We start from the raw sequence: 23,875 nt of genomic DNA, 5'->3' as shown, positions 1-23,875 counted from the left end.
CTTGGAATAGACAGACTCTGGACAGGACACACAGCATGGTAAGTGGAATATGAGGCTGGATTTCAGCTTCCACAGATCCCCTCAACTGGGAACCCTAGTGCAGTGCACAACCTGCACAGCCCTATATGCAGCAGCCCTATTATGTTACTTCACAGGGTCATTGTGAAGATTACATAAGTCATTTTAAACGACCTTTGTAAACTGTAAAATACTACATGTATGTTAGTTATTAGGAAAGTTATTCTTAGTCCAGGAGGGCTATAAATTCAGAATTTGCATTCAAAAAGGGTCTTAAATTTAGACCCTCTCGAAATGAAGTCATCCATATAGTCCTAGCAATCCTCCTGCCTCAGCCTCCCAGAGTAGCTGGGACTACAGGCATGCACCACCGCTTTGCTGAGAGTTGGCCATTATTTCTTCTAAGCTTCTAAGAGCCATCCCATAGTGAGTGTGTCCATTTCCTGGAGTCCTTGCTAGGTGTTAAATACCATGTTCCAAGAATCTATCCTCAAAGCAGTGAATTCTTGCTTATCCAGACTTACTTTCTGGCCCCTTTGATCAAGCACCTTCTAAATCCAACCCCAGGAGTACTCACCTGGCTCCTACCCATACACGCTAGCTGAGTCTTGCAGTCTTTTTTTGTGTACAGTCTCTTCCGCCTTGTCAGGCCCAGCATGTCTTCAGCTGGGATTTAACCCTGGTTCTCAGCCCAGCAAGGAGGAGCAGAGATGAGACAACTCCTGAGGGGTCACCTCTTGCCTTGTGAGAGAGAAGCTTTGGTAACATCTCCCAGGCAGCTGAAGTGCTAGCACCTAGTAGGGAAGCCTGGGCTGCCTCTGAAATCCCAAAGGTTCTGGGCTTTTGCACAGTCAAACATCCCCAGTGGCATCCATCTAGATGTCCCTATCCCGTGGTCCAGGATCCCAGGTTTTCCCCACCAGGGTCTTGTTCTTTACATACCTGACCTCGGTATGTAAATGCCTAGGCTGGGCATTCAAATGTTTCTGCAGCTCTGTAGACTTGCAGTTAGATTTTTCTGCCTGCTGCTCAATACTGTATCTGTCTTTCCACTGTGGAAGATAATGACTGTTCTGTAAGCTACCACTGAGGCTCTCCTACTCTCGTACTTAGAGATTAAATGCTTCTTAACAGCCCTCAGTTTCTCATTATCCTTCTGCAGGGCCATCAACACAACTTAACCGTAACCAGCCCACTCTGCTGTCTTTGTAGGCATTGTGCCCCCATATTGTTCAAATGCTTGCAAAATCACACCTGCCACAGCATTCCCCTCCAACAGGATATTTTCTCAGGTCACCACCAATGACCTTGTTTTGTTTTGTTTTGTTTGTTTTGTTAAGACAGGGTCCCGCTCTGTCACTTGGGCTAGAGTGCAGTCATCACAACTTAGTGTAACCTCAAACTCCTGGGTTCAAGTAATTCTCCTGCCTTGGCCTCCCACGTGGCTGGGACTACAGACATGTGCCACCATGCCCGGCTAATTTTTCTAATTTTTGAATAGAAGCAGTCTCACTCTTGCTCTGGCTGGTCTCCAACTCCTGGCCTCAAGCAATCCTCCCACCTCAGCCTCCCAAAGTGTTAGGATTATAGGTGTGAGCTCTGCACCCAGGCTTCAGTACCACTTATGTGGACTTCGAAGTCTGGAACTTCCAAGGAAAGGATGCCAAGACGAGATTAAACATACACAAATTTTATTAGGGGAAAGCCTGTGGGAGAAAATGGAGAGGGAGCCAGAAGAGGCTGTAGAGTTTTCAGCCCGTGATGTAAGTTTGAACTTGGATGAAGGGGAAGGGCACAAGAGGTTGGCTGGAAGAGCTTCTGCTGTGCAGTCTAAGGAAAGTCCAGCTATTGGAGAGTCCTGGAACCATGATCAGCTGTCAGATGAGTCCTGTGTGTCCCAGGAATGGCTCTACATTACTATTCTTGCCATGCTCAGTCATTGCCTGGGAGCTGCCTGTGGAAGATGCTTGTGGCTTTGGTGCAAAAGTGGCAATAGCTTTCCAAGTACAGCAGCGGGGGCCCTTGGTCAATGACACATCCTGTCCTTGGAGGTCCGCCAGGCACATTCTTATGGCCACCACAGACTGGAGCATGGAGAGTAGATGCCACTTCCTTATGCTGCCTCCCCTCACCCATCATAAAACTTATGTGACAGTTGGGAAACAGAAATTAAACAAATAAATAAGATCCTTTCAGTTGGTGATTGAGTGCATGATGAAAGTGAACAGGGCAGTGAGATAAAGAGGGACTGGGTGTGTGGGGTGGGTCTACTTTAGGTAGGAGCCCAAGGAGGCCTCTCTGCATTGTGCCTGAGTGAAGAGGAATGAAACATAAGGTCTGGGGAAGAGTGGGGCCAAAGCCCCATGGAGGTTAAAGTGGAGGCTGGGAGCAAGTTGGCGTGGTTTGCAGGTGGCGAACCAAGGGGAGAGAAGTAGGACCTGCGAGCAGGAGGAAGCTGAGGGCCAGAGAAGGTAGGCCCCTGAAGGCCACAGTGGAAGCCATTGAAAGGGTTTTTACCAGAAGGGTGATGTGATCTGACCTGTGTTTTAAAGAATGGACTCCAGAAGAGACGACTGTTACAGCAGCCTGGGAGAGAGAGGATGGCGGCTTTGACTGGGGTGGTGGCGGTAGAGGTGGTGAGAAGTGATTGGATTCTGGATATGTTTTAAAGGCAATACTGACAGAGTTGCTAGTGGATTGAGTACAGAAGGTGAGAGAAAGAGAAGGATCCGGGATGCCTCCAAAGTTTGTGGAATTAAAACAAGAGGCATTTGTTAGTGTAGGTAGGAAAGTAAGACGTGAGCAGAGGAAGTATGGAAGAGGCGGTGTGAACAAATGGGGTGCTGAGTAAGAGAACAGACTGTAACAACAACAAGATAAGAGTAACCCAAGTGTCACAGAACATTAGTGTAAGAAAAGTAAGACGTGAGCAGAGAAAATACGAAAGCAAACAGCATAAATAAATGGGATGCTGAGTAAGAGGACATACTGTAACAACAAGATAAGGGTAGCTGCAAGTGTCATACGAAACATAACAGAAACAACACAGGGCACATTGTACAACATTGCAGTTTGCCCCCTCCCCCACAGTAGGCTTTGGGCACCACACCACATCTGGGCCTAGTCATAGAAGGTGAAAAACTGCCCCCCACCGGACAGCAGGAAGGAGACAACATCCCCATTGGTCAAGAAAAAAGAGAAGTGACGGCATCATGGAGAAGGAGAGGCCAGACAGGAAAGAAAAGGAGAAACCCAAAAAGACCCCAGTGCCACTATCTAGTGGGACGTGTGCTTGCTCCTACCCCTTTTGGAGTGTACTGTCGCTTGCTGATTACACAGGAACCCCAGGGCCGCAGTCTGCAGGGATGTGTGCCTGCTCTTAACCCCTTTAAGAGTGAACTTTCACTTTAATAAACTTCGCCACTTGCTGCTTCAAAACTGTCTCTTGCTTTCATTCTTGGATCAGGAGAAGACAAGGACCAAGGAGTTTACATCTGGTAATGACTTTGAGATGGGATGAAAGAGCTGATTTGAGGGTCTGCAGGGTGAGGACGGGGGACTGAGAATTTATTTTCAATTGGTTAGGTTTGAGATCTGTCTCCTACACTTCCATGTGAATCACCAAGGGAGAGGACTTTGAAAAAAGATGGCTAGGGAGAGAACTTTGGGGAGAACCTATGTTTCGGTTTTCCCCAAAGCATGTGTAATTTTATGTGTCAACATGACTAGACTATAGTCCTCAGTTATTTTTTCTCTTTTTTTTTCCTTTAGTTTTTAAAAATAGAGATGAGGGGTGATCTCACCATGTTGCTGATCTTGAACTCCTACGCTCAAGCGATCCTCCCACCTTGGCCTCCCAAGTTGCTGGGATTACAGGCATGAGGCATCACGCTCAACCAAAATTCAGTTAGTTAGTCAAGTGCTAGTCTAGGTGTTGCTGTGAAGATATTTTGTAGTTGTGGTTAATATCTACAATCAGTTGACTTTGAGTAAAAGAGATTCCCTTTGATATGGTAGGTAGGCCTTATCAAATCAGTTGAAGGCTTTAGAGCAAAAACTGAGGTTTTATAGAGAAGAAATAATTCTGCCTCAAGACTGCAGTATGAATTCCTGCCTCAGATTCCCGACTTAATTTTATATATATAAATATATATATAAAGATATATAATATGCTATTGGTTCTGTTTCTCTGGAGAACCCTGACTAATAGTCTATACTTAGGGAATTGGAGGAAAGCAGATGAGCCAGCAAAGGACAAGAGGAGAGACGAGTAGTAGAAAGTAGAGACTTTGGAGTGGGATGGATCAGAGAACACGGATGAGAGAGTTTCAAGGAGCTCTTGGGAGAATTGATGGCAGCCGGGAGATCCTGCTGCCTTGAAAGGTTTCTATTGCTAATCTTGTGCTCAGGCCTAAAACCTCATAATCAAAGCTCATGCCTTTGAATTAAAGTAATTTCTTTTGACAAAATGCAAGTGGCTTTGGTCTTGACTAGGAGTGAGAGCCCTGTATAAGTAACCTCTAATAAACTCATCTAACTTGCCAAGCTGGACTTGCCTGAGCCATTCTTTTGTCTCTTGGTGCCATCTCAGTTTGGAGGGTGGTTTTTCTATACCATTCTGGGATTTTCCTGAAACATCCCCAAAAGGTAAACCACTAATTCCACAATGTGTACCTTGACAGTAGCGACTTGTGGTGACCAGTATCCAAGATGTCTCCAATGATTCCTTCTTCTCCTGGTGCTGTGGTTTGAATGTGTTCTCAAAACTGATGTGCTGGACACTTAATCCCCAATGCAACAGTGTTGAGAGGTGGGACTTTTAAAAGGTGATTAGGTCATGAACAGATTAATGCTGTTATCACAGGAGTGAGTCTGTTATATTAATAAAAGTGAGTTTGGCCCCTTGCTGTTCTCTCTTGTGTGTTCTCTCACCATGTGATGCCTTCTACCATGTTATTTATGATGTAGTAAGAAGGCCTTCACCAGCTGTGGCCCCTCAATCTTGGACTTCCCAGGCTCCAGAACCATGAGCCAAATAAACTTCTATTGTTTACGAATTACCCAGTCTGCCTAACACACCTGGTATTCACACCCTTGTGTAGTCCCCTCCCCCTCCCCCACTGTACCAGGGATGGTCTGTGTGACCAACAGAAAATAGAGAAGCGATGGTATATCACTTCTGTGATTAGATGATAAAAGACACTGCGGCTTTCATCTTGGTCAGTCTGTCTCTCTCCCTTGGGTCACTATAGATAACCAAACAGAACCTCTTCTTATTCATCTCAGCCCCCACCAGAGTGTCTGGCATTTAGCAAATCCTTAATCAATGTTTGTTGAATAAATGAATGGACAGATTGTGGCAGCTCTTAAGTAAACCAGTAATGCCGTCAGTCGGAGCTAGAGCTCAGAGATTTAGTTTGTAACTTTAATGTGGTTCATCGTCTCAGGAATTTAGTGTCTCCAACTTAGAGTCTTCCTACCTAGTAATAATGTGGCAGTGGAGAATAGAATAAGATAAATTATATATACGAAGATGATTTAACTTATTGATTCAAGCAACAATTTTCATATTAAAGGCCTACTGCTGAGACGATCGTAAACAAAATTTTATACAGCATGAAAAATGAATGATAAGAAATAAGTGACATGAATGAATTTCCAAAATAATTTTATTACAAAAACTTTTAATACAACTCAGTATTCTATTAAGATTAAGGTACGACCTTGCCAACCTACTGACTCATAAAGAAACAAATCAGAAAAGTCAAATGGTTTCTAGGTTGACTTGAATTATTCCTTTACTAACTAATACTAGGGTTATGTGGCCTTTTCTGTTAATATCCTGACTTAGTTCCTTTCTCTAGCAGCAAAATACAACAGGAATAAATTCTTGGCAGGCTGCTCCACAGAATAAAGTGAACTGCGATAGAAAATGTGGGTATAAACGTGCAGAAGCAGCAAGTTACCACAAGAGGGGGATCTACATTCAAGAGAGAAAAGTTGGTTAGCGGTTTGATTTCTTGGTCTTGAAGAAATAAAAATACTTAGGAAATTTATTCCACACCTTCATCTATAGAGCCACAGCTAAACAATCCCATAAAAATGAGAAACTGACTGATGCTTTACAGAGCCCCTTAGTCTCCTTCAAGGGAGTGGAGGATTTATTAAGGACAGGCTATTTCATTATCTGCAAAGTCCTGCTCTGTCTACCCTAATGTCTCAGGATTCTGGAAAAACCATTTCCCCTGCAAAGTGTGAGGCTTCAGGCAGCCCTTGGTGTCATTGTTCTTGTAGGCAACTTGGTGGAGTGAGAAGAGCCAAGACCTTGGTACCAGGCCAACGTGAGTTCAAATTCTGGCTCTGCCACCGGTTAGGTGGATGACATTAAGTGAGTTAATTCTCTTGGGCTAGAGTTTACTTGTGTATAAGTTGTGATAATTAAATGAGATGTATGTAAAGTGCTTGGCCTAGTGTTTGACACTTATATGTTCAATAACTAAGAGCCATTATTATTGTTTCTTGCTTGTTATTTAATTCTGTTGTCTGTAGCCACGTAATTCTTAGCCTAATGATTCTGGAGCAGAAGTCATCAAGATAAAAAGTATAAACCTATTTGTTCTTCTTGTTGGTTTCACATCAAAAACCCAGACAGCCAGAGATATTCTTTTGATGATTTAAAAAAAAAACACTTAAAGTGGGAAAGAGGGTAAGTACCGCGCCAGGCATATGCATATACATCACAAAAGCACAGATAGTAAAAGCACTGAAAGTCCATTGATCGACAGAACAAAGGCATTTTTTAAAATGGAAAATATCAAGGGTAAAATAAAATCTTCAATGCAAACACAGGTAGCATTAATTACAATTGACACTTTGGTTTGTAATTTGGAGGCATATGCCACTTTACATATGTTAATTCAGCATATCTCAAATGTTGCCTTTGAGTTAAAATATTCTGAAGGAAATTAGAAAATACTCTTAAACAGATCACTAAATCTTTCATAAAATGAGCAAAAAGTATTTAGAAATTGATGTGCTGCCTGAACTTAAATCACAAATGGCTCACTTGGTTTTAGCGGAAGATGGTGGTTCGTATGTTCAAAGGACCCATATTCTAAGGGAAGTTCCTAATATCCATCCTGGAAGCGATGAAAGAATTCTCTAAACTCCATTATTTTCATTTCCTCTGGGCACCAATTAGATTCTCTGGTATCCAGATGATTGACACCTTACGCGGATTTTATAGACACCCATACCTACAAGGAAGAGACCAACCACGATGGCCCCAATCACAGGAAGCATAATTGTGTAGTCAGACGAGCACTCATCCACTAAGAGAAAAAACAAATACAATATAGACGGTAAGGTTTGGTGATGACAGACCAGAAGGCAGGCTAGAATGGAAAGAATATGAGCTTTGGAGTCACACAAATCCAGGCTTGACTTTTAATTCTACCATTAACTAGCTGTGTGATCTTGGGAAGGTAATTTACCCTTGCAGTTTCCTCCCTTATAAAGTATGCAAATAATATGTAAGATTGTTGAAAGATTAAATAAAATAACCTTCTTATCTTCTCAGCAATTAAAAATTGTTATCCCTATTTCCTGAACCCAGAAAGAAGTCATTCCAGGAGTGCTTCTTACAAAGTGCGATGTGCCTACATGACAGAGAGCATTTGTATGACTAGATTACTGATGATCTTTTGAAAACATGTGATGTTTATCTATTTTATAAAACACTTTTGTTACCCCTGAGGTTTCTTGGATTACATTTAGGTAATATTAGAAAATAGACCAAATTATTCATGAAAGTTTAAAAATGAGAGTTTATAAACTTGTCAAAACTGTTTTTTCTTTATTTCATTAGAGAGCACTTGATTCATTTAAAGCATAATTCATTGGGTCAGAGACTAATCAGTCTTGACAGGAGAAAGATGGAGTGGCCTGGGGAAAAGGGAACTTCATAAAATATTCGATATAATGAAGACTTTGGGAGAAAAGAGCAAATAAATGGAGAACTCCATCTATATCTCATTCATGGATAGCTAAAAAGATACATGTACAAGTTCCTTGTATGAACCAGCATTGAAATTATGACCTGAACCGAGGAACACCATTAACTCAATTCTGTGTACATTAGATCCAAGAAAAAAAGGATCAGAAGAAGTCAGGGAAGAGAGAATGGAAAATAGAGATTCCTGGAAAAAGAAAATTTGTATAAGAAAGAAATTGTGCTTGGCAGTGAACAATATTTACATAAGTATAATAATGTTTACCTTATTGATTTGACCAATAATAGCCGTATAACCATAAATCCTTATCTACCATAGCAGGAAATCTAAAACTGATAAGAAATAATTCGATAAGCTTTTTATGTTGTAGAGTTATGGAGCTAGCCATCAGGAGAAACTGTTAAATTTAGTTAAAAGCACTTTGTCTCTCAGCGGCAGGACAGGGGAATGTTGCTTTTCATGATAAGCCCTTTTGGAGTATATGATACTTTTGTTACTTACATATATTTCTTAAATAAAAAAGAACTTGGATAAGCTAAGAAACTAAAATCAGTGGGAAAAAATGCAAATAAGTTAAAGCAAAATGTAAAGCACGTAACTATTGACTCCGCAATTCCACCTTTAGGAATTTGTACTAAAGATATATTCATACCCTACACAAAGACATATTACAGTAATGTCCATTTTATGAAAGATAATCGAAATATCCGTCAAAAATTTAAAATGGTATTCATGTGATAGAATATAATGTAGCCATTACAAAGAATGTGGTTCAATGCTTTATGTGGAATCTAAAAATAAATAAATACATATATAAATAAATAAAAAGAAAAAAAAAGAATGTGGCAGGTATCAATGTGGTGTAATACAAGTTCCCTAAGACCCACGAAGCATCACATGAACCCAAACAAATGTGCTGTGTGCCAGGTGTGAAAGACACAGCAAAAACTGGGAGAAGGACTAGGATGGAAGTGGAAGAGCAACTTTTGCTTCCTATATAGTTTTGTACGCTGTTAAATTCTTTAACATTGTTTAAATATTTTTAAAATGCAGAAGAGTACATGAAGAAAAGTACTTATCACCACATTTCTTCTATTTGAATCAATCACTACAAACCTTTTCAGGCATTTGCTTCCTCTGTGAATACATGCATGTGTGTGTACTCATGTGTATGCTTCAAGAAAAATCATTCTATTTTTAATAAATGATCTATGCTCATTATGAATCATTAAAGTAATCGAGAAAAACACAAATAAAAAAGCAAAAACCAATCACCCCAAAACAACCCACCCAGAAATTGTCACTCCTAACATGGACCAACATTATCTCAGGCATCTTTCTTCAGAACTATACAGATAAGTGGGTAGAAAAATAAATAGAAGTGTTTTTTATTAAGATAGGATCATACAAGTGCTATTTATTAAAGTTGTTAATTTAGGTTTTACTTGAATTTAATAGAAGAAAAAACTAAAAAGAAACTGAAGGAATCATTGCATGTCGATGTTTCTTTGTCATAGGAAGTATTGTTTCATAAAGGATCCCTTTAAGGTTCAAAAAAGAGATTATGAAGTACACATTAAAGAGGTTATAAAATAAATTGGAGTCATATGTTTTCCCAAAATCAGTTTCCAATTTAAACATTATCTACTGATACTGTTTTGGAAGATTAGCACTAACAGATTTTCTTCTATCTTCCCTCTCTCCAACTCTGAGTTTTGAATAGTTATATTACTATTGTTAACATTGTCCAGGTTTATAACACTTCAATTCTATTTGATAACTATCATTCCTCTAGCTTTTAAAAAGTGTGTTTTGAATATATAACACATCCATATGGCTTGAAAAGTCAAAATAATGCAAGATGCTATACATTGAGAAATTTTACTTCCACCTTTATCCCATCTTCTTAGTCCTCCCAACCCCATTAGATAACCACTTTTCTTAGTTCTCATACATATTTCTGATATTTATTTATGCAGATAGAAACAAAGATGAACATATTTTTATTTCCCCATTTATCACTGTTATGCATTATGCTTTCTTGATTTCACAATACATTTTTGATATCTTTGCTTATACCTACATACATACACACATAGCATCCTCATTCTTTTTGTAGCTGTGTAGCATTCCACTGTGGGATGTATCATAGATTTTTATTCTGATGCTCATTGATGAACGCTTGGTTTGTTTTCAATTTTTTGCTATTACAAATAATACTATAATGAATAACCATGTAAAAATATCATTTCATGTATGAGAGGTATATTTGTGTTCCCAGACCCATAATTCTTTAGTATTTTTAATATTTGAATGGATAAAATGTTCACCAATATCAGTCTTTTTTATTTTATTTTGTTTTATTTATTTATTTATCTTTACTGTTATTTTTCTATTCCTGAAGGTTGTTTGCTTATTTTCTTGTTTATAGTGTGGCTCGTCTCCCATCTCATTGAATTTCATTGCCAAGCAATGTTTTTAAGAAGGACTTGTTGGTGCTGCTTCCTTTGAACTATTTCATGGTTGAGACTATCTGTCTATTGTCTTTTTACTTAAATAATATTTGGGGTCACACTTTCTTTCCCTTAGGACATTGTAGACATTGGCCCATTGTTTGCTGGCTTTAAATGTTATTGTGAAGAAATCTGAGGTGAACTTTCACTTTCTCACTTTATAGGTGATTTTCTTTCTTTTTTTTTCCCATAAAGCCCTAAAAATTTTTTTCTTTATCTTTGAAATTCTATAGTTTACTTCAGATATGTTTCAGTGTTAAACTCTCTGTATCAATTCTTTTCTGGGACATACTCTGCTTTTTCAATTTCAACTTCAATTATTTATCTCAAGGAAATTCTCTTAAATCTTAAACTATATCTTCATTCTATTTTTTTTTTTTTTTTGAGACAGAGTCTTACTCTGTTGCCTGGGCTAGAGTGCCATGGCTTCAGGCTAGCTCACAGCAACCTCAAACTCCTGGGCTCAAGCGATCCTCCTGCCTCAGCCTCCCGAGTAGCTGGGACTACAGGCATGTGCCACTATGCCCAGCTAATTTTTTCTTTTTTTAGTTGTCCAGATAATTTCTTTCTATTTTTAGCACAGACAGGGTCTCGCTCTTGCTCAGGCTGGTCTCGAACTCCTGACCTTGAGCGATCCACCCGCCTCAGCCTCCCAGAGTGCTAGGATTACAGGCGTGAGCCACCGCACCCGGCCTTTCATTCTATTTTTGAGCTCTCTACTTCAGAGGCACTCATTATCCTTATGTTGGATGGTCTGAATAGCCTCTACATCTAGTAGGTCCCTATAATGCTTTAATCATAAGATTTTATGTGTATTAACTGTGATTATCTCATTCTCTCTATGAAAAAAAAACACAATTTCAGCCCTATCTTTTCTGCTTCTTACTGCTTCTATATATTATATGATGGTGTTGAAACCAATGCTGCTAACACCTTGCCCTTGGATTTCTAGCTCCAGAACTTTGAGAATATATATACATTTCTACTGTTTAAGGCATCCAGTCTGTGGTGCTTGGGTATGACAGTCTTAGTATATAAATACACGTTCCCTCCTTTTATTAATTGAATTTTGTAATATGATTATTGCTATTTTGCTACAGTATTTTTGCATAGGGGCCATGCAGTTTGTTTTCATTTCGCTCATGCTTGAGCATGTCAGTCCAGAAATTCAATTTCCAATGATACCATTTGGGTAAATTACGGTCTTTCTTCCCATTGTATCTGAGCTCAGTTAATGTTTCCCTTTGAGCTAGATATTTAGATTCTATCCTCTTTTTTGTAGCATAGGCAGTAGCTAAAGCCTGGAGAGCCCCCCTGGTTTGGGGTTGGCTCCCCAGTTCACTTCCATCAGTCCCTATGTTCACTCTTCCTATTCTTCCTGGGAGCCATTTTCAATATCCCAGGTGGAAAAGGAAGAAGATAAAGCAACCCACCCTTTACTTCCCTCCAGACTTAGTAATGGAAGTAAGAGTTCTCAGGATTTTTATTCTCTCATCATAGGTTTCTTAGGGTGGATATGTTTGGTGGGGGCGGAGGCAGGGGCTCTGGTGAGGAGCCGGCGCTGCAGCTCCTCCTGCAGAAAGGGGGCAGGACTGTCAGGAAATCACACAGCCAAGCATTTGTCTACTGGTCATTCCAATGGAATCTTTGTTCTTCGTGGTTACTAGAGTGTTAATTCAAATTAATTTTAAGGATAGTTGGCCTTGGGAATGGGGGGAATGGGTAGCAGGAGTCTGAGCAGTAGCCACCACCCAAAAGAATTCAATGAAGATGGTAGGAAGGGAAATTGAATTTAAATGAACTGTAATATCCCTCTGCTCTTGACTTTAAATTCTGCTTCTTGTTTCTAACTGCAATGGCAGAAATTTCCACATACTAGAAGATTAACCTTGCATTAGTCATTCTGCAGGATGGTTAATGGCCCAGTGAATAAACACCTTGTCAAGTGCCCTTAACATTGGACACATGGGAGTCTGCAGCAGGTGCCTAATTGAGGGGGGGAGGTGGGAGGAGATCGCAGCTCTCCAAAGCCAAGGCCTTGCTCTTAGGCTTGAGTCATTTCGGGGAATACCAGGTCCTCACAACCCAGATTTTCATCAACATCTCCTGACAGGCATTTCCTGACACTCTAGATTATCCGTTGGGGCTCTTAAAGCTCTCTCTTGAAGCTGCCAAGTGCCCTTCCCACCCCCTCACTTCTAAGAAAGTGGAAGGTGGAAACACCTCCAGGGAGAGCCAGCACATTTCCTAGATAAGGGGTAGTTGTAGAGCTGTTGCCAAATTTCATAAGCTTCATGTTAAAATAATGAATGGTACCTCTGGAAAATGGAGATAAACAAGAAAACTTTCTGTCAGTAAAATCAGTTATTTAATAAGAACATCTGGAAGTCCATTACTCTCCCTTTTCTCTGAACTAAAACCCCAATTCTCATATTTAAACCTTCGATGTAATACAAAACCATGAATAACATCCTAAGCCGTATTTTAATAGAATTGTTTCCTCCAGATGTTTACTGGTTTCTAATTTTTTTGATGAATGTTTGCAAAAGAAGAAAGTGGGTAATGACCTGCACAGGTCTACCTTTCCGCCCTTGCTATTTCTGGTTGTCCTAATGCTCTGCTTACCTCCCCTCCTATAATGGCCCAAAGTACCACATTACAATGTTAGAATAGCACCAAAGAAAAACAGAGACAATATCAGGAAAAAAGTGTTCAGAAGGCAGACAATAAATGAAGTTGAAGGAATTTGAGAACTAACATTTATTGAGCCTCTTTTGCTTGCTGAGATCTTTAGTATGCGCTTTACATTAAAAAAGTGAAATGTCAGGAAGTTTTCTAATTTTTTTTACTAATAATACATTACAATAGTGTATAATATGGTTTTTTGCTTTAAAATAGTATACTAAGACCATCTATAATTTAAGTAGATTAAAATTTTGGTAAAATCTAAGAGTTTAAAATCACTTTGTAATCTGTTTTGAAATGGATTTATTTAAAGCAATATTTTTTAAAAAACTAAAAATTGAGACTCTTACAAATGTGTAAGAAAATCACTGCAGTCTGAAAATGTCTTCCCATAATTTTCCCCTTGGGTTTTTTTCTTTCTCCTTTGCACAAGCTCATGTCTCCATTGCCCCCTAATTCTCGAAGCCTGCTCAGGTTTATCCAGGTGTGGCAGATGGCATTGAAGCTCATCTGACACGGCCTCCCCAAGCCAACGGGAGGAAGTGGGGAGGAAGGGTGCCCTTTCCTAGCCCTCAGATGGCCCTTTGGTGGAGACCTAGTTTTCCCAAACAGCTTGGAAGGGTGGGACAGGTACCTAGAGAGATAATCCTTTCACTTCAGGCTGAAAATGAAGCCAGAGTTTCCAAGGCCTTAACCTTGCACATTTTGAAGAAAGTGGGGCTTTACAGGTGTTCATATCCTCTACTGGGCCTCTTTCTGGCCACCAGACATGTGGTTAGCAATATGACAAGCAGTCCTGAGACACTCAGGCCCATGGCCACAGGGACTTCTCTCCTGTTTCTGTCACTGAAGCATTCATCCGCTGTAATTGAAGTCAGAGTAACAGGTGTTACAGGCTGGCCACAAACGCCGGGAAGTGATATTGCTCCCGTCTGCCTCAGCTGTGCAGAAAAGGAAACTGAGGGAGACAGGGAGCTGCTGGGCCTCCCCCTGCTGCCTCAGGCAACAGATGGGTGAAAACAGGGAGAGAAAGCGCCAATACAGTGGATCTGAAACTTGTAGTGCTGCTGATTACTTAAGGAGTTTATTAAAGTGTAGATCCCAGGCCCACGCCCAAGAAATTATAATTCAGTGGGTCTGATGGCTGGGGGATTCTGATGCTGCTGGGAGGTAGATCCAACTTTGAGAAACACTGGTTTGTTCTAGAGGGTCATAATCAGAGTCGTGTCCTGACTCTCAAGCCAGGGTGAGCCCTGGAGCCACGTTCCCCAACAGGTTCTGCACCAAGTCACAGAGCCAAAGCTTTCTGTTCACATCATGCTTCTTAAAAGGGGCTGCTCAGACAGCCTGGGGCTCCTCAGACAGCAAAATAAAGAGCAAACGGAAAAGACAGCAAAAAACCCAAAACTCTTTCAGGCTCCAGAATTTTAGGGAGGAGGAGTTGAGAATGTGAGAGTCAGGAGTGCACTGTTTGCGATGGCCATTCTCTTTTACCAGGCTCAGCTTTGGCACTTGCTGGCCTCCTCTCCAGTTCTTTGAGCCCCTGTTTGAATGTCACCCATTGGTTTGCACTTCTGGAACCCACCCTCTTGCCACTAGCGCTGTGTTCATCCTGCCTTCCTCTGCGCTCCCAAAGCCCTTTGCGCCTGTGTCTTTTAAACACTGTATTGTATGGTAACTTGTTCCCTTGTTTCTCTCTCTCTTACTCTCTGGTAGAAAATACTATTTCCAGAAGGACATACATCTTCACATTTGAGCATCTTTAGTGAAATTTGAAGTGCGAAGACTAGGAAAACGGAGTCGAGCTGAAGCAATGACAGTCGGCGAACAAGAGAGATCTTTTGGAAGTAGACTCGGCAGGGGTTTGGGACCATTTGTATGAGACGGTGATGGGGGAGAGGAGTTAAGGGGATCTCTGAAGTCTCTTGTTTGCGGAACTAGCCAATGAATGGTGATTTTAGAAGAAAATGTAAAGAAAAGAGATTTTCTACTTCTCCCTGTGAACACTGCTAATAGGAGGCCAGGTGTGTGCTGCTGGAAGCTTCTATTCTTTATGTCCCACCTCTGCCAGCAAGGCATTTCCCAGACCTGCTCACCTCCTGCCTTGCAGAGGTTCTGATGGGAAAGAAGAGCGAGTGTGTAACTGATTGTAAGATCACATGATTAATTACAGAGCTTTTTCAAACCTTTATAATGAATTTTAAAAGAAATAAATAGTTTTCCAACATTAGAAGTTTTGAGACCAGATGACAATGTGGGGGCAACACCTATTAGAAAATTTTAATATTTAATTTTAGCACTGTGGTGAGGTCCAAACCAAAAGTAGAGTCTGTGAGACTCAGACAAAACCCACAGAAATCAGGGATCCAAGGCAAGAAACACCTTAATCCTTCCTTTACTAAATGCTTTCCACTAAGTATGTCAGGAGAAGTTTTTTGCTAGACACATCTGCAATTTCATAATGGAACCCAAAGCAAAATCAGATTTGTATTACAGAAATTTAATATGTGGCTAAACTTATAGCTAAATCTATTTTTGGTAATTGAAAAGTACTCATAACGTTTTTGAGTTATTACAAGAGGGATGTTTTAGACATTGAAGTTCATGACCCTTCTGGTCATATTTAAAAATCCTTCTAATACTGTTTTCCTGAAAGGAAGAACAGGGCTTTTCTAGAAAGTCACCCTGGTCTGCACCTGTCCCTTGTCCAAGGACCGGTTTCCCTCCCAGGCAGTTGTCAGGCAGTCTCTGCCTGTGGAGGTCAAAATCCAAGGCGGAAGTTAGGTGGAAACTAAAACTGCCTATGAGGAAACACTGCTGGGTGCAACAGCTCGTCACTGAGAAGGGGGTCCCACAGAGTTTACTTCTATCTCAGATGGCCGCGTGTGCTCTTTCCCTCTGCAGGTGGAAAAGAATCTAATCTGAAATCTTGAATTCTAGACATCACGGATGCTCAGGATCTTTGAAGTGTTCTCCGAACATACCTGAGTTTACCAATGCTCAACGGCATGTGAAGGGGAAGGCGCAGATGGTGTTTTGTGATTTTTCTATTGCGTGTGTGCGTATTTAAATGAGTGAAGATATGCGTTTTAGTCAAAGAGAATGTATCCTGCTGCGGGAGGGCTGTGGACGTGAGAGAGTGAAGGTGTCTGATTTAGAGGTGGCCGGGAAGGGTGGCCAGAGAGACCTGGACCAGGAGCTGTTCCAGGAGGCTCATGGGATTCTTGCTCCTCTGGCAGCTTCAGACAGAAAACAACTTGGAACCACCCTGCGTCTCTGACGTTTGTCTTTGTGACCCAGTGAACCCTTAACTTACCATTTCCAAAGTGGTCGTCTTCCAAATCAAAGGCTTGAAGTTGGACATTCATTGTTTTCAGCTGGAGCTGGGCGGACAGCTGGAGGCTTTGCTCGCTCACACACCTGAAGGAATGCCCGACCACCGTCTCAAACAGCACCAGCGCACCCTTCAATCCTTGGTAAATTGTCTCTGGAAAGAAAAGGTGAAATCTTGACACATATCCCCTGAGCTCCAGCTGTTGCTGGGTTGCCCACGTGCAGTCAGATGGCCTTCCTTCAGCCATGTCTACCTGGGGGTTCTGCCACGCTCTTCTCATGAAAAAACACCTGGTGCTGTTTGTAGACTTTTTCTGGTGCTCTGTTTGAAGAATAGGGGTGACATCTAATATCGACTAGAATGTGAAAACACTGACATGGCAGCTTTTGAGAATGTTTCCTTTGATTATTTTAAATCATTAGGGACAGAGTTGGTGGGGACTACTGTGAATGCTTGGGGGCTCCAGGGGGTGCCATAAAATTTCAGAAATAAGAGAAGTAATATTGCTTTCTGAGACTTACTAAGTCATCAGAATCCTTAATGAGTCAGAGTAGAGACATACAAAGTCAGCATATGGGGTATTTGCAGACTGAATGTATTAAACTAGCAGAAGAAAGAACTCTTGAGAAGGGTTATCGCATCTGTCCCTGGAAACACAGAGAAGGGAGAGGACCGTCTCTTCCCAGCTGAGTGCTGTCCAGGGAGAGGTACCTGCCCAAGGATCAGCCCTGTCCTGTGACAGGTACACCATTTTCAAGGAAGCAGAGGCTTCAAGACAGATGGAGTTAAACATTTAAAACATATAATAAACTCCATTTGCTTTGATTCCACGCTCGCCAAGCACCCTTTTGACTATACTTTGGCTTCTCGAATGGGAGAAAATCCACTGGCCAGAGGACTCAACTGTCCAGTCCCCGTGGCTTACAGTAAGAAAGAGGCACATGATAAATCAACCAGCTGACATTAACTTCAGCATTTGTACAAGCAAATGCCCTACACGATGTACTGAATTATCGGTATACACATTGTATCGTGAGTTATATCCTGGGACAGTCTGCTACTACCATCCCCGCTAACATTACAACTATCATTATACTGTAATTACAACCGGTTACTACTCCTAATAGCACCACCACCACCACTGAATGAAAATCATCATTATGTGACCACTAGAGCTCCTGCTGCTAACGCTCGGCCTTGGTCATCAGGTCTAGAATTGATTTTTCCCCTCCCTTACCCTCTAAATTAATTTCTGACCTGACTTTCCCTTCCCCTGCCTCTTGAGAGATTACTACCTGATCACCAGCTAAAATTTGGTCCATGACTAGTGCTAACATTAGTTAATTTATGTCGGTATCCACAATATTTATTTCCTAGCCTATATGAGGAGACAGGTCTAAGTGAGTTAATGTATATGAATATGAGTTGTCTGCTACAATATTGTACTTACATTTAACCAACAATCATTGACAAAATCCTCTTGAATAATGTCAATATAATGTAGCTAATATTGTAAGTAGACATTATTCCACACTTTCATTTCCTGGTAAGTTTCTTTGGCATAAGTTCCTTAATTAATAGACTAATGTTTAAGCCAGTCAAAAGATAGAGCTTTCAAAAGGAGAAAACAGACACGAAAACTGCTGGTACGGTACGTGGCACAGAGGAGGTGCTCAGGAGGGTTGTTACCTAAGTCTAGGCTTTCTGGGGAGACATTTGAAGCCTACCGGAGACTCATCCGACTTTACTTCTCTAGTTGTGAACATTGTAGGAGTCATCAGAACATGCCTCACTGCAGGTAATTCTCCATACAGCAACCAAAGTAAACTTTATAAATGTAAATTTGATATATCATTTCCCTCCCCAAAACCCTCCAATGGCATCCTTTCACACTTTAGAATAAAGCCCAAAGTCCTTACTTTGCCTTGCCCTCAGGCTCTACATGCTCTGGCCTGGCTGTCCTTCAGACCTCATGTGCTGTCTGTCCCCTCTCTCGGGCACACTGGTATTCTGCTGGTCCTTGGGCACACTAACAAGCGAGCTCCTTAGAGCCTGTGCATCTGTTGTTTCTGCCACCTGGAAGAGCTTCCCCAGGCCCAGGTATCTCCAAATAGCAATATCTCTCTGCTCAGACCTCACCTCTTCAGGGAGGCCTTCCTCCGCTGAAGGCTTTCCTAAGGCTCCATCTAAAATAGCTTTCTGTTCCTCTCCACTTTCCCTGCTGGCGTTTGCTCGTAGAACTCATCACACTTGACAGTGCGCAGTAGCCCCGCTTTAGTCTCAGGGCTATGTTCCAAGATCCCCAGTGGATGTAGATAGTACCGAACTCTCTCTCCCAATCTCTCTCTCTCTCTCCCTCTATATATATATAGTGTGTGTGTGTGTGTGTGTGTGTGTGTATGTGTGTGTACACACATGTGTATACACACACACATATATATATGTCTGTATATATATAATGTTTTTTCCTACACATACATACCTATGATAAAGTTTAATCTATAAATTGGGCACAGTAAGAGATTAACAGCTAACGATAAAATAGAGCAATATGTGTAATAAAAGTTATATGAATGTGGTCTCTTTCAAAATACCTTATTGTACTGTACTCACCTATTTTCAGACCATGGTAACTGACACCATGAAAAGCGAAACCGCAGGGTGGGGGATGACTGCATCATAATTTCATGTGTTTTTGGTCTTCTCCCGCTTCTAGAATGTAAGCTCCATGAGGGCAGGAACTATTAGTTTGAAAAATTGTGAATCCCCAGTGCCTAATGCAGGGCTTGGCACCTAGCAGGCACTAACTATGTTTTAGCAGAATGAATGCATGATTCCAAGAATATAGAATAAATTCACTAACAATAGAAAATCTATCAAAAAGTCACTAACTCTTTTTTGTTGCTGATAATAATCTCTGACATAATCTAGTCCATTCTCCTCTATAAGTAAACGGGCAAACTTAAGCACACAAAGGTGTAATAAATTCCCCCAGAGTTATATCGCTGGCTACATTCTCAGTCTGTTTCTTAAAAGCAGCATCAAGGATTAGTAGATTTAATGGGATGAAAAATGAGCCGACCAGAAACACAGCGTCATCCCTGGTACAACAGCCATTCTTTAAATACTAACCTGGATTTGAGACGGTCAAATAGGCTCCCACTTTACTGATGTAATATGATTTTTCATCCTGTAAAACAGCAGTGTGTTAACCTTTGGATAATCTCCATTTTCATGCTTATGATCCTGGCTTACAAACTTCGTTTAGGCAGGATTCTAGCTATTAACTCCTTGATATGGAGGGTTTGGAGTATATTGGTACTGGGCCATAATTGTGTATGAAAATTTTTAAAAAAAGTAAACATACCACACAATGAATAAAAAATAAGTAAGAGTTTGCTCCTGGTCCCAAATTTCTCTATTGCATGCTTCTTGCTAGAGCCTGAAATTAAATTCTACCAGTATAATTTGAATCCCTTCAGCAGGCCAAATTTCTCCCTTTTAAAATGCAAGTACATCTGGAAGGTGGAGGGGCTGGAGGGCACACATTAAGCTTTTACTAGTAATTAATATCTAAGGGTAGGGATTCTTATTCTGAGACCACTCATCCTTAAGGATACTACGGGTGGACTTCATGGGTTCCACAAACCCTCCAAGAAAAATAAAGTATGCAAAATTGTGTGTGCATGTTCCCAGGTGGAGTGTCAATTTCTTTAAACAGATTAATGGGTCTATGTCTCCAAAATGGTTAAATAGGACCACCAGAAGGGATTCTGGGAAGAAGTAGCTTACCCTGAGCTCACTGGGTGTTCTTTAGAAGAAGACCCAAGGTGGCTGTATTTCAAACACAAAGCTGTGTCCCCACATCTTATCTAGGGATTGTTCTTTTAGAAAAACAAAACTAAACAAAAAAAGAACTACAAAACAATCACATAACCTTCTGAAGCACCAAGGGTATGAAATATTCAAGGGAATTGAATTGGGGTATGAATAGCTAAGTTGAAAAGGGAGTTTTTATTTTTTAACATAGGTGTTTTACTGTGTTCTCAGTTTTAACATTCATTATTAAAAAAACTATCCACAAGTAAGAGGTGAAAAAAAGGGCAAAGTAACCAAAATCAGAATCTGAAATTGAATTACTTTTAGAAGTTTCAAATCTAGCCAGTAAAGAAATTTAACAACACTAATCTTGGTCACATTATAGTCCATTATTAGTGTATGAAATAATGATTCATTACGCAACAGAAGGATTCCATAAACACAAACTGTTTCAGTAAGATCACTGATACTGATATACTGAACTCTAGGTCCTTCAACTCAACTTTCTTGTCTTTAGTTTTTCATAAAGATCAAAATTTATCTTCACTGGGAAAATAAAAATTTAGGACTGCTTATTTCAAGGAAAAAAATTTCTTTTACTAGCTTGCTTCATTCATTAAATTATATACTTAGCCATTGTCATTCTTGAATTTATGTTCCCTGATTTGGCTTAAATGAGTTCTCATTTAAAATGCAGAGAGAGAGGGGGCAGAGCAAGAAGGCCAAATAGAAACCTCCAGTGATTGTCCCTCTGTACAAACACCAAATTCAACAACTATCCCCTCAAGAAAGCACTTTCAGAAGAACTAAATATCAGGTGAGTGATCACAGTACCTGGTCTTAACATTACATCAAGAAAAGAGGCACTGCAGAGGGCTGAAAACACAGTGTTGCATGGCCTATACTACCCCTGCCCTATCCCCTGGCAGCACCACACTGGGTGGAGAGAATCTGTGTGTCTGGGGGAGGGAGAGTGAAGTAATTGTGGGACTTTGCATTGGAACTCAGGGCCACCCTGTCACAGGGGAACACGGCACAGGCAGAATTCTGCTGGCGCCCACGGAGGAAGCATTTAGACCAGCCAGTCAGAGGGAAATCCCCCACCCCAGGGTACAAACCTGAGTTCCAGCTAGCCCAATCACTGGTTGACAAAAAGCAGCATGGGGCCTGGAATAAATCCATAAAGCAGTCAGGCCACAAAGGTTGTGGTCTTTGGGCAATTCGTGTGGCTGTGTTGGCTTGGAGTCAGTGGACTTGGGTGCATGTGATCCAGTGAGACATCAATGGCAGTGGCCAAAACAGTGCCTGTGTCACCCCTCCCCCAACTCCATTTAGTGCAGCTCAGGGAGTGTCTTCTTCCACTTGGGGAAAGAAAAGGGAAGAGTTCAGAGGAGGACTTTGTTTTGCAACTTGAGTACCATCTCAGCCACAGTAAAATAAAGTACCAAGAAGATTCCTGAAGCCCCTCATTCTAGGCCTTAGTTCCTAGATGGCATTTCTAGACACACTCTGAGCCAGAAGGAAACCCACTGCCCTGAAGGGAAGGACCCAGTCCTAGCAGCACTCACCACTTGCTGACTAAAGAACGCTTGGGCTTTGAAAAACCATCAGAGGTAGCCAAGTAGCAGTCACCACTGCTTTGGGGTGAGACTGGGCTGGCTTCGGGTGTGACTTGGCACAGTTGCAGCTTCAGGGGCCATGAGGGAGTGCCCATGTCACTCCTTCCACAACCGTAGCAGCACAGCACAGAGAGTGAGGGAAGAAAGTGAGACACATTGCCTGGTAATCCAGAAATTCTCCTGTATCTTACTCAAGTCCACCAAGGCAGTATCAGCAGGAGTCTGCAAGAGTCACAGCATCACTGAGCATGGGGTGCCCTCAGTGCCGATATGGCTGGAGTGACTAGAGACTTAGATCGCAACACTCAATCCCGTTTGAATATCTGGAAAACCTTCTCAAGAAGGAGAATTTCAAATAAGCCCAGTCTGCAAAGATTAGAATAAATACCTAACTCTTCAATGCCCAGGCATCAACAAACATCCACAAGCATCAAGACCATCTGGAAAAAACATGACCTCACCAAAAGAACTAAATAAGGCAGCAGTGACCAATCCCAGAGTGATAGAGATAAATGACTTCTCAGAGAAAGAATTCAAAGTAGCTATCCTGAGGAAGCTAGATGAACTTCAAGACAACCAGGGAAGGAATTCAGAAGCCTATCTCAGAAATTTAACAAAGAGACTGAAATAATAAAAAAAAAATCAAGCAGAAATTCTGGGGATGAAAAATTCAATTGACAAACTGAAAATGTATCAGAGTTTCTCAAGAGTAGAATTAATCAAGCAGAAGAAAGAATTAGTGAGCATGAAGACAGGCTATTTGAAAATACATAGTCAGAAGAGAAAAAAAGAATAGAAGAGAATGAAGCATGTCTACAAGATATAGGAAACAGCCTCTGAAAAGCAATTCTAAGAGTTATTGGCCTTAAAGAGGAAGTAAAGAGAAAGACTGGGGAGAAGTTTATTCAAAGAAGTAATAACAAATAACTCTTTCCAAATGTAGAGAAAGATATCAATATTCAGGTACGAGAAGTTCATAGAACACCAAGCAGATTTAAATCAAACAAGACTACCTCAAGGCATTTAATAATTAAGCTCCCAAAGGTCACAGATAAAGAAAAGGTCCTAAGGAAAGCAAGAAAAAAGAAAAAAACAACAACATATAAATAAGCTCCAATATGTCTGACAGCAGACTTCTCAGTGGAAACCTCACAGGCCAGAAGAGAATGGCATGACATATTCAAAGTGCTGAAGGAAAAAAAAAACTTAATCTTAGAATATTATATCCTGAAAAAATATCCTTTAAGCATGAAGGATAAGTAAAGACTTTCACTGAGGGATTTCTTCAACACCAGACCTGTCCTATAAGAAATGCTCAAAAGAGTTCTTCAATCTGAAAGAAAAGGACAATAATGAACAATAAGAAATCATCTGAAGGTATAAAACTCATTGGTAACAGTAAGCACACAAATACAGAATATTCTATTGCTGTAATTACAGTGTATAAACCACTTATATCCTGAGTAGGAAACTAAAAGGCATATCTATCAAAATAATAACTACAACAGCTTTTTGAGAGATAGTATAAAAAGATGTAAATGGAAACAACAAAAAGTCAAAAAGTGGGGATGTGTGTGGAGTTAAAGTGTAGACTTTCATTTAGATCTCTCTTTGTGTATTTATTTGGCTTTTGTAAGCAGAATTAAGTTGTCATATATTTAGAATAATTGGTTATAAAATGTTTTTTGCAAGCCTCATGGTAACCTCAATCAAAAACCTACAACAGATACACAAAAAATAAAAAGCAGGAAACTAAAACACATTACCAGAGAAAATCACTTTTACACTATGGAAAACAGGAAGGAAGGAAAGAAGGAAGAGAAGATTCCAAAACAACCAGAAATCAAATAATAACATGGCAGTAGTAATTTATTA

The 23,875-nt window shown here is 40.7% G+C and overlaps 1 protein-coding gene across 1 annotated transcript in view; it reads right to left on the bottom strand.

Moving 5' to 3' along the window:
• Positions 1-6,834: 6,834 nt before the first annotated feature.
• The window catches only part of LAMP3 (lysosomal-associated membrane protein 3), a 32,690-nt gene continuing 15,649 nt past the window's right edge, over positions 6,835-23,875 (bottom strand). The window contains exons 4-6 of the mRNA XM_012640798.1: positions 19,695-19,752; positions 16,545-16,715; positions 6,835-7,349 (exon numbers count right to left, since the gene is read on the bottom strand). Of these exons, the coding sequence (XP_012496252.1) occupies positions 7,216-7,349; positions 16,545-16,715; positions 19,695-19,752 (363 nt within the window). The 3' untranslated portion in view covers positions 6,835-7,215. The remainder of the gene's footprint in view (positions 7,350-16,544; positions 16,716-19,694; positions 19,753-23,875) is intronic.

The sequence above is a fragment of the Propithecus coquereli genome, unplaced genomic scaffold, assembly GCF_000956105.1.
Source record: "Propithecus coquereli isolate 6110/MARCELLA unplaced genomic scaffold, Pcoq_1.0 Scaffold10, whole genome shotgun sequence".
In the NCBI taxonomy this organism is placed as follows: domain Eukaryota; kingdom Metazoa; phylum Chordata; class Mammalia; order Primates; family Indriidae; genus Propithecus; species Propithecus coquereli.
This window is presented reverse-complemented; position numbering and strand designations above follow the sequence as displayed.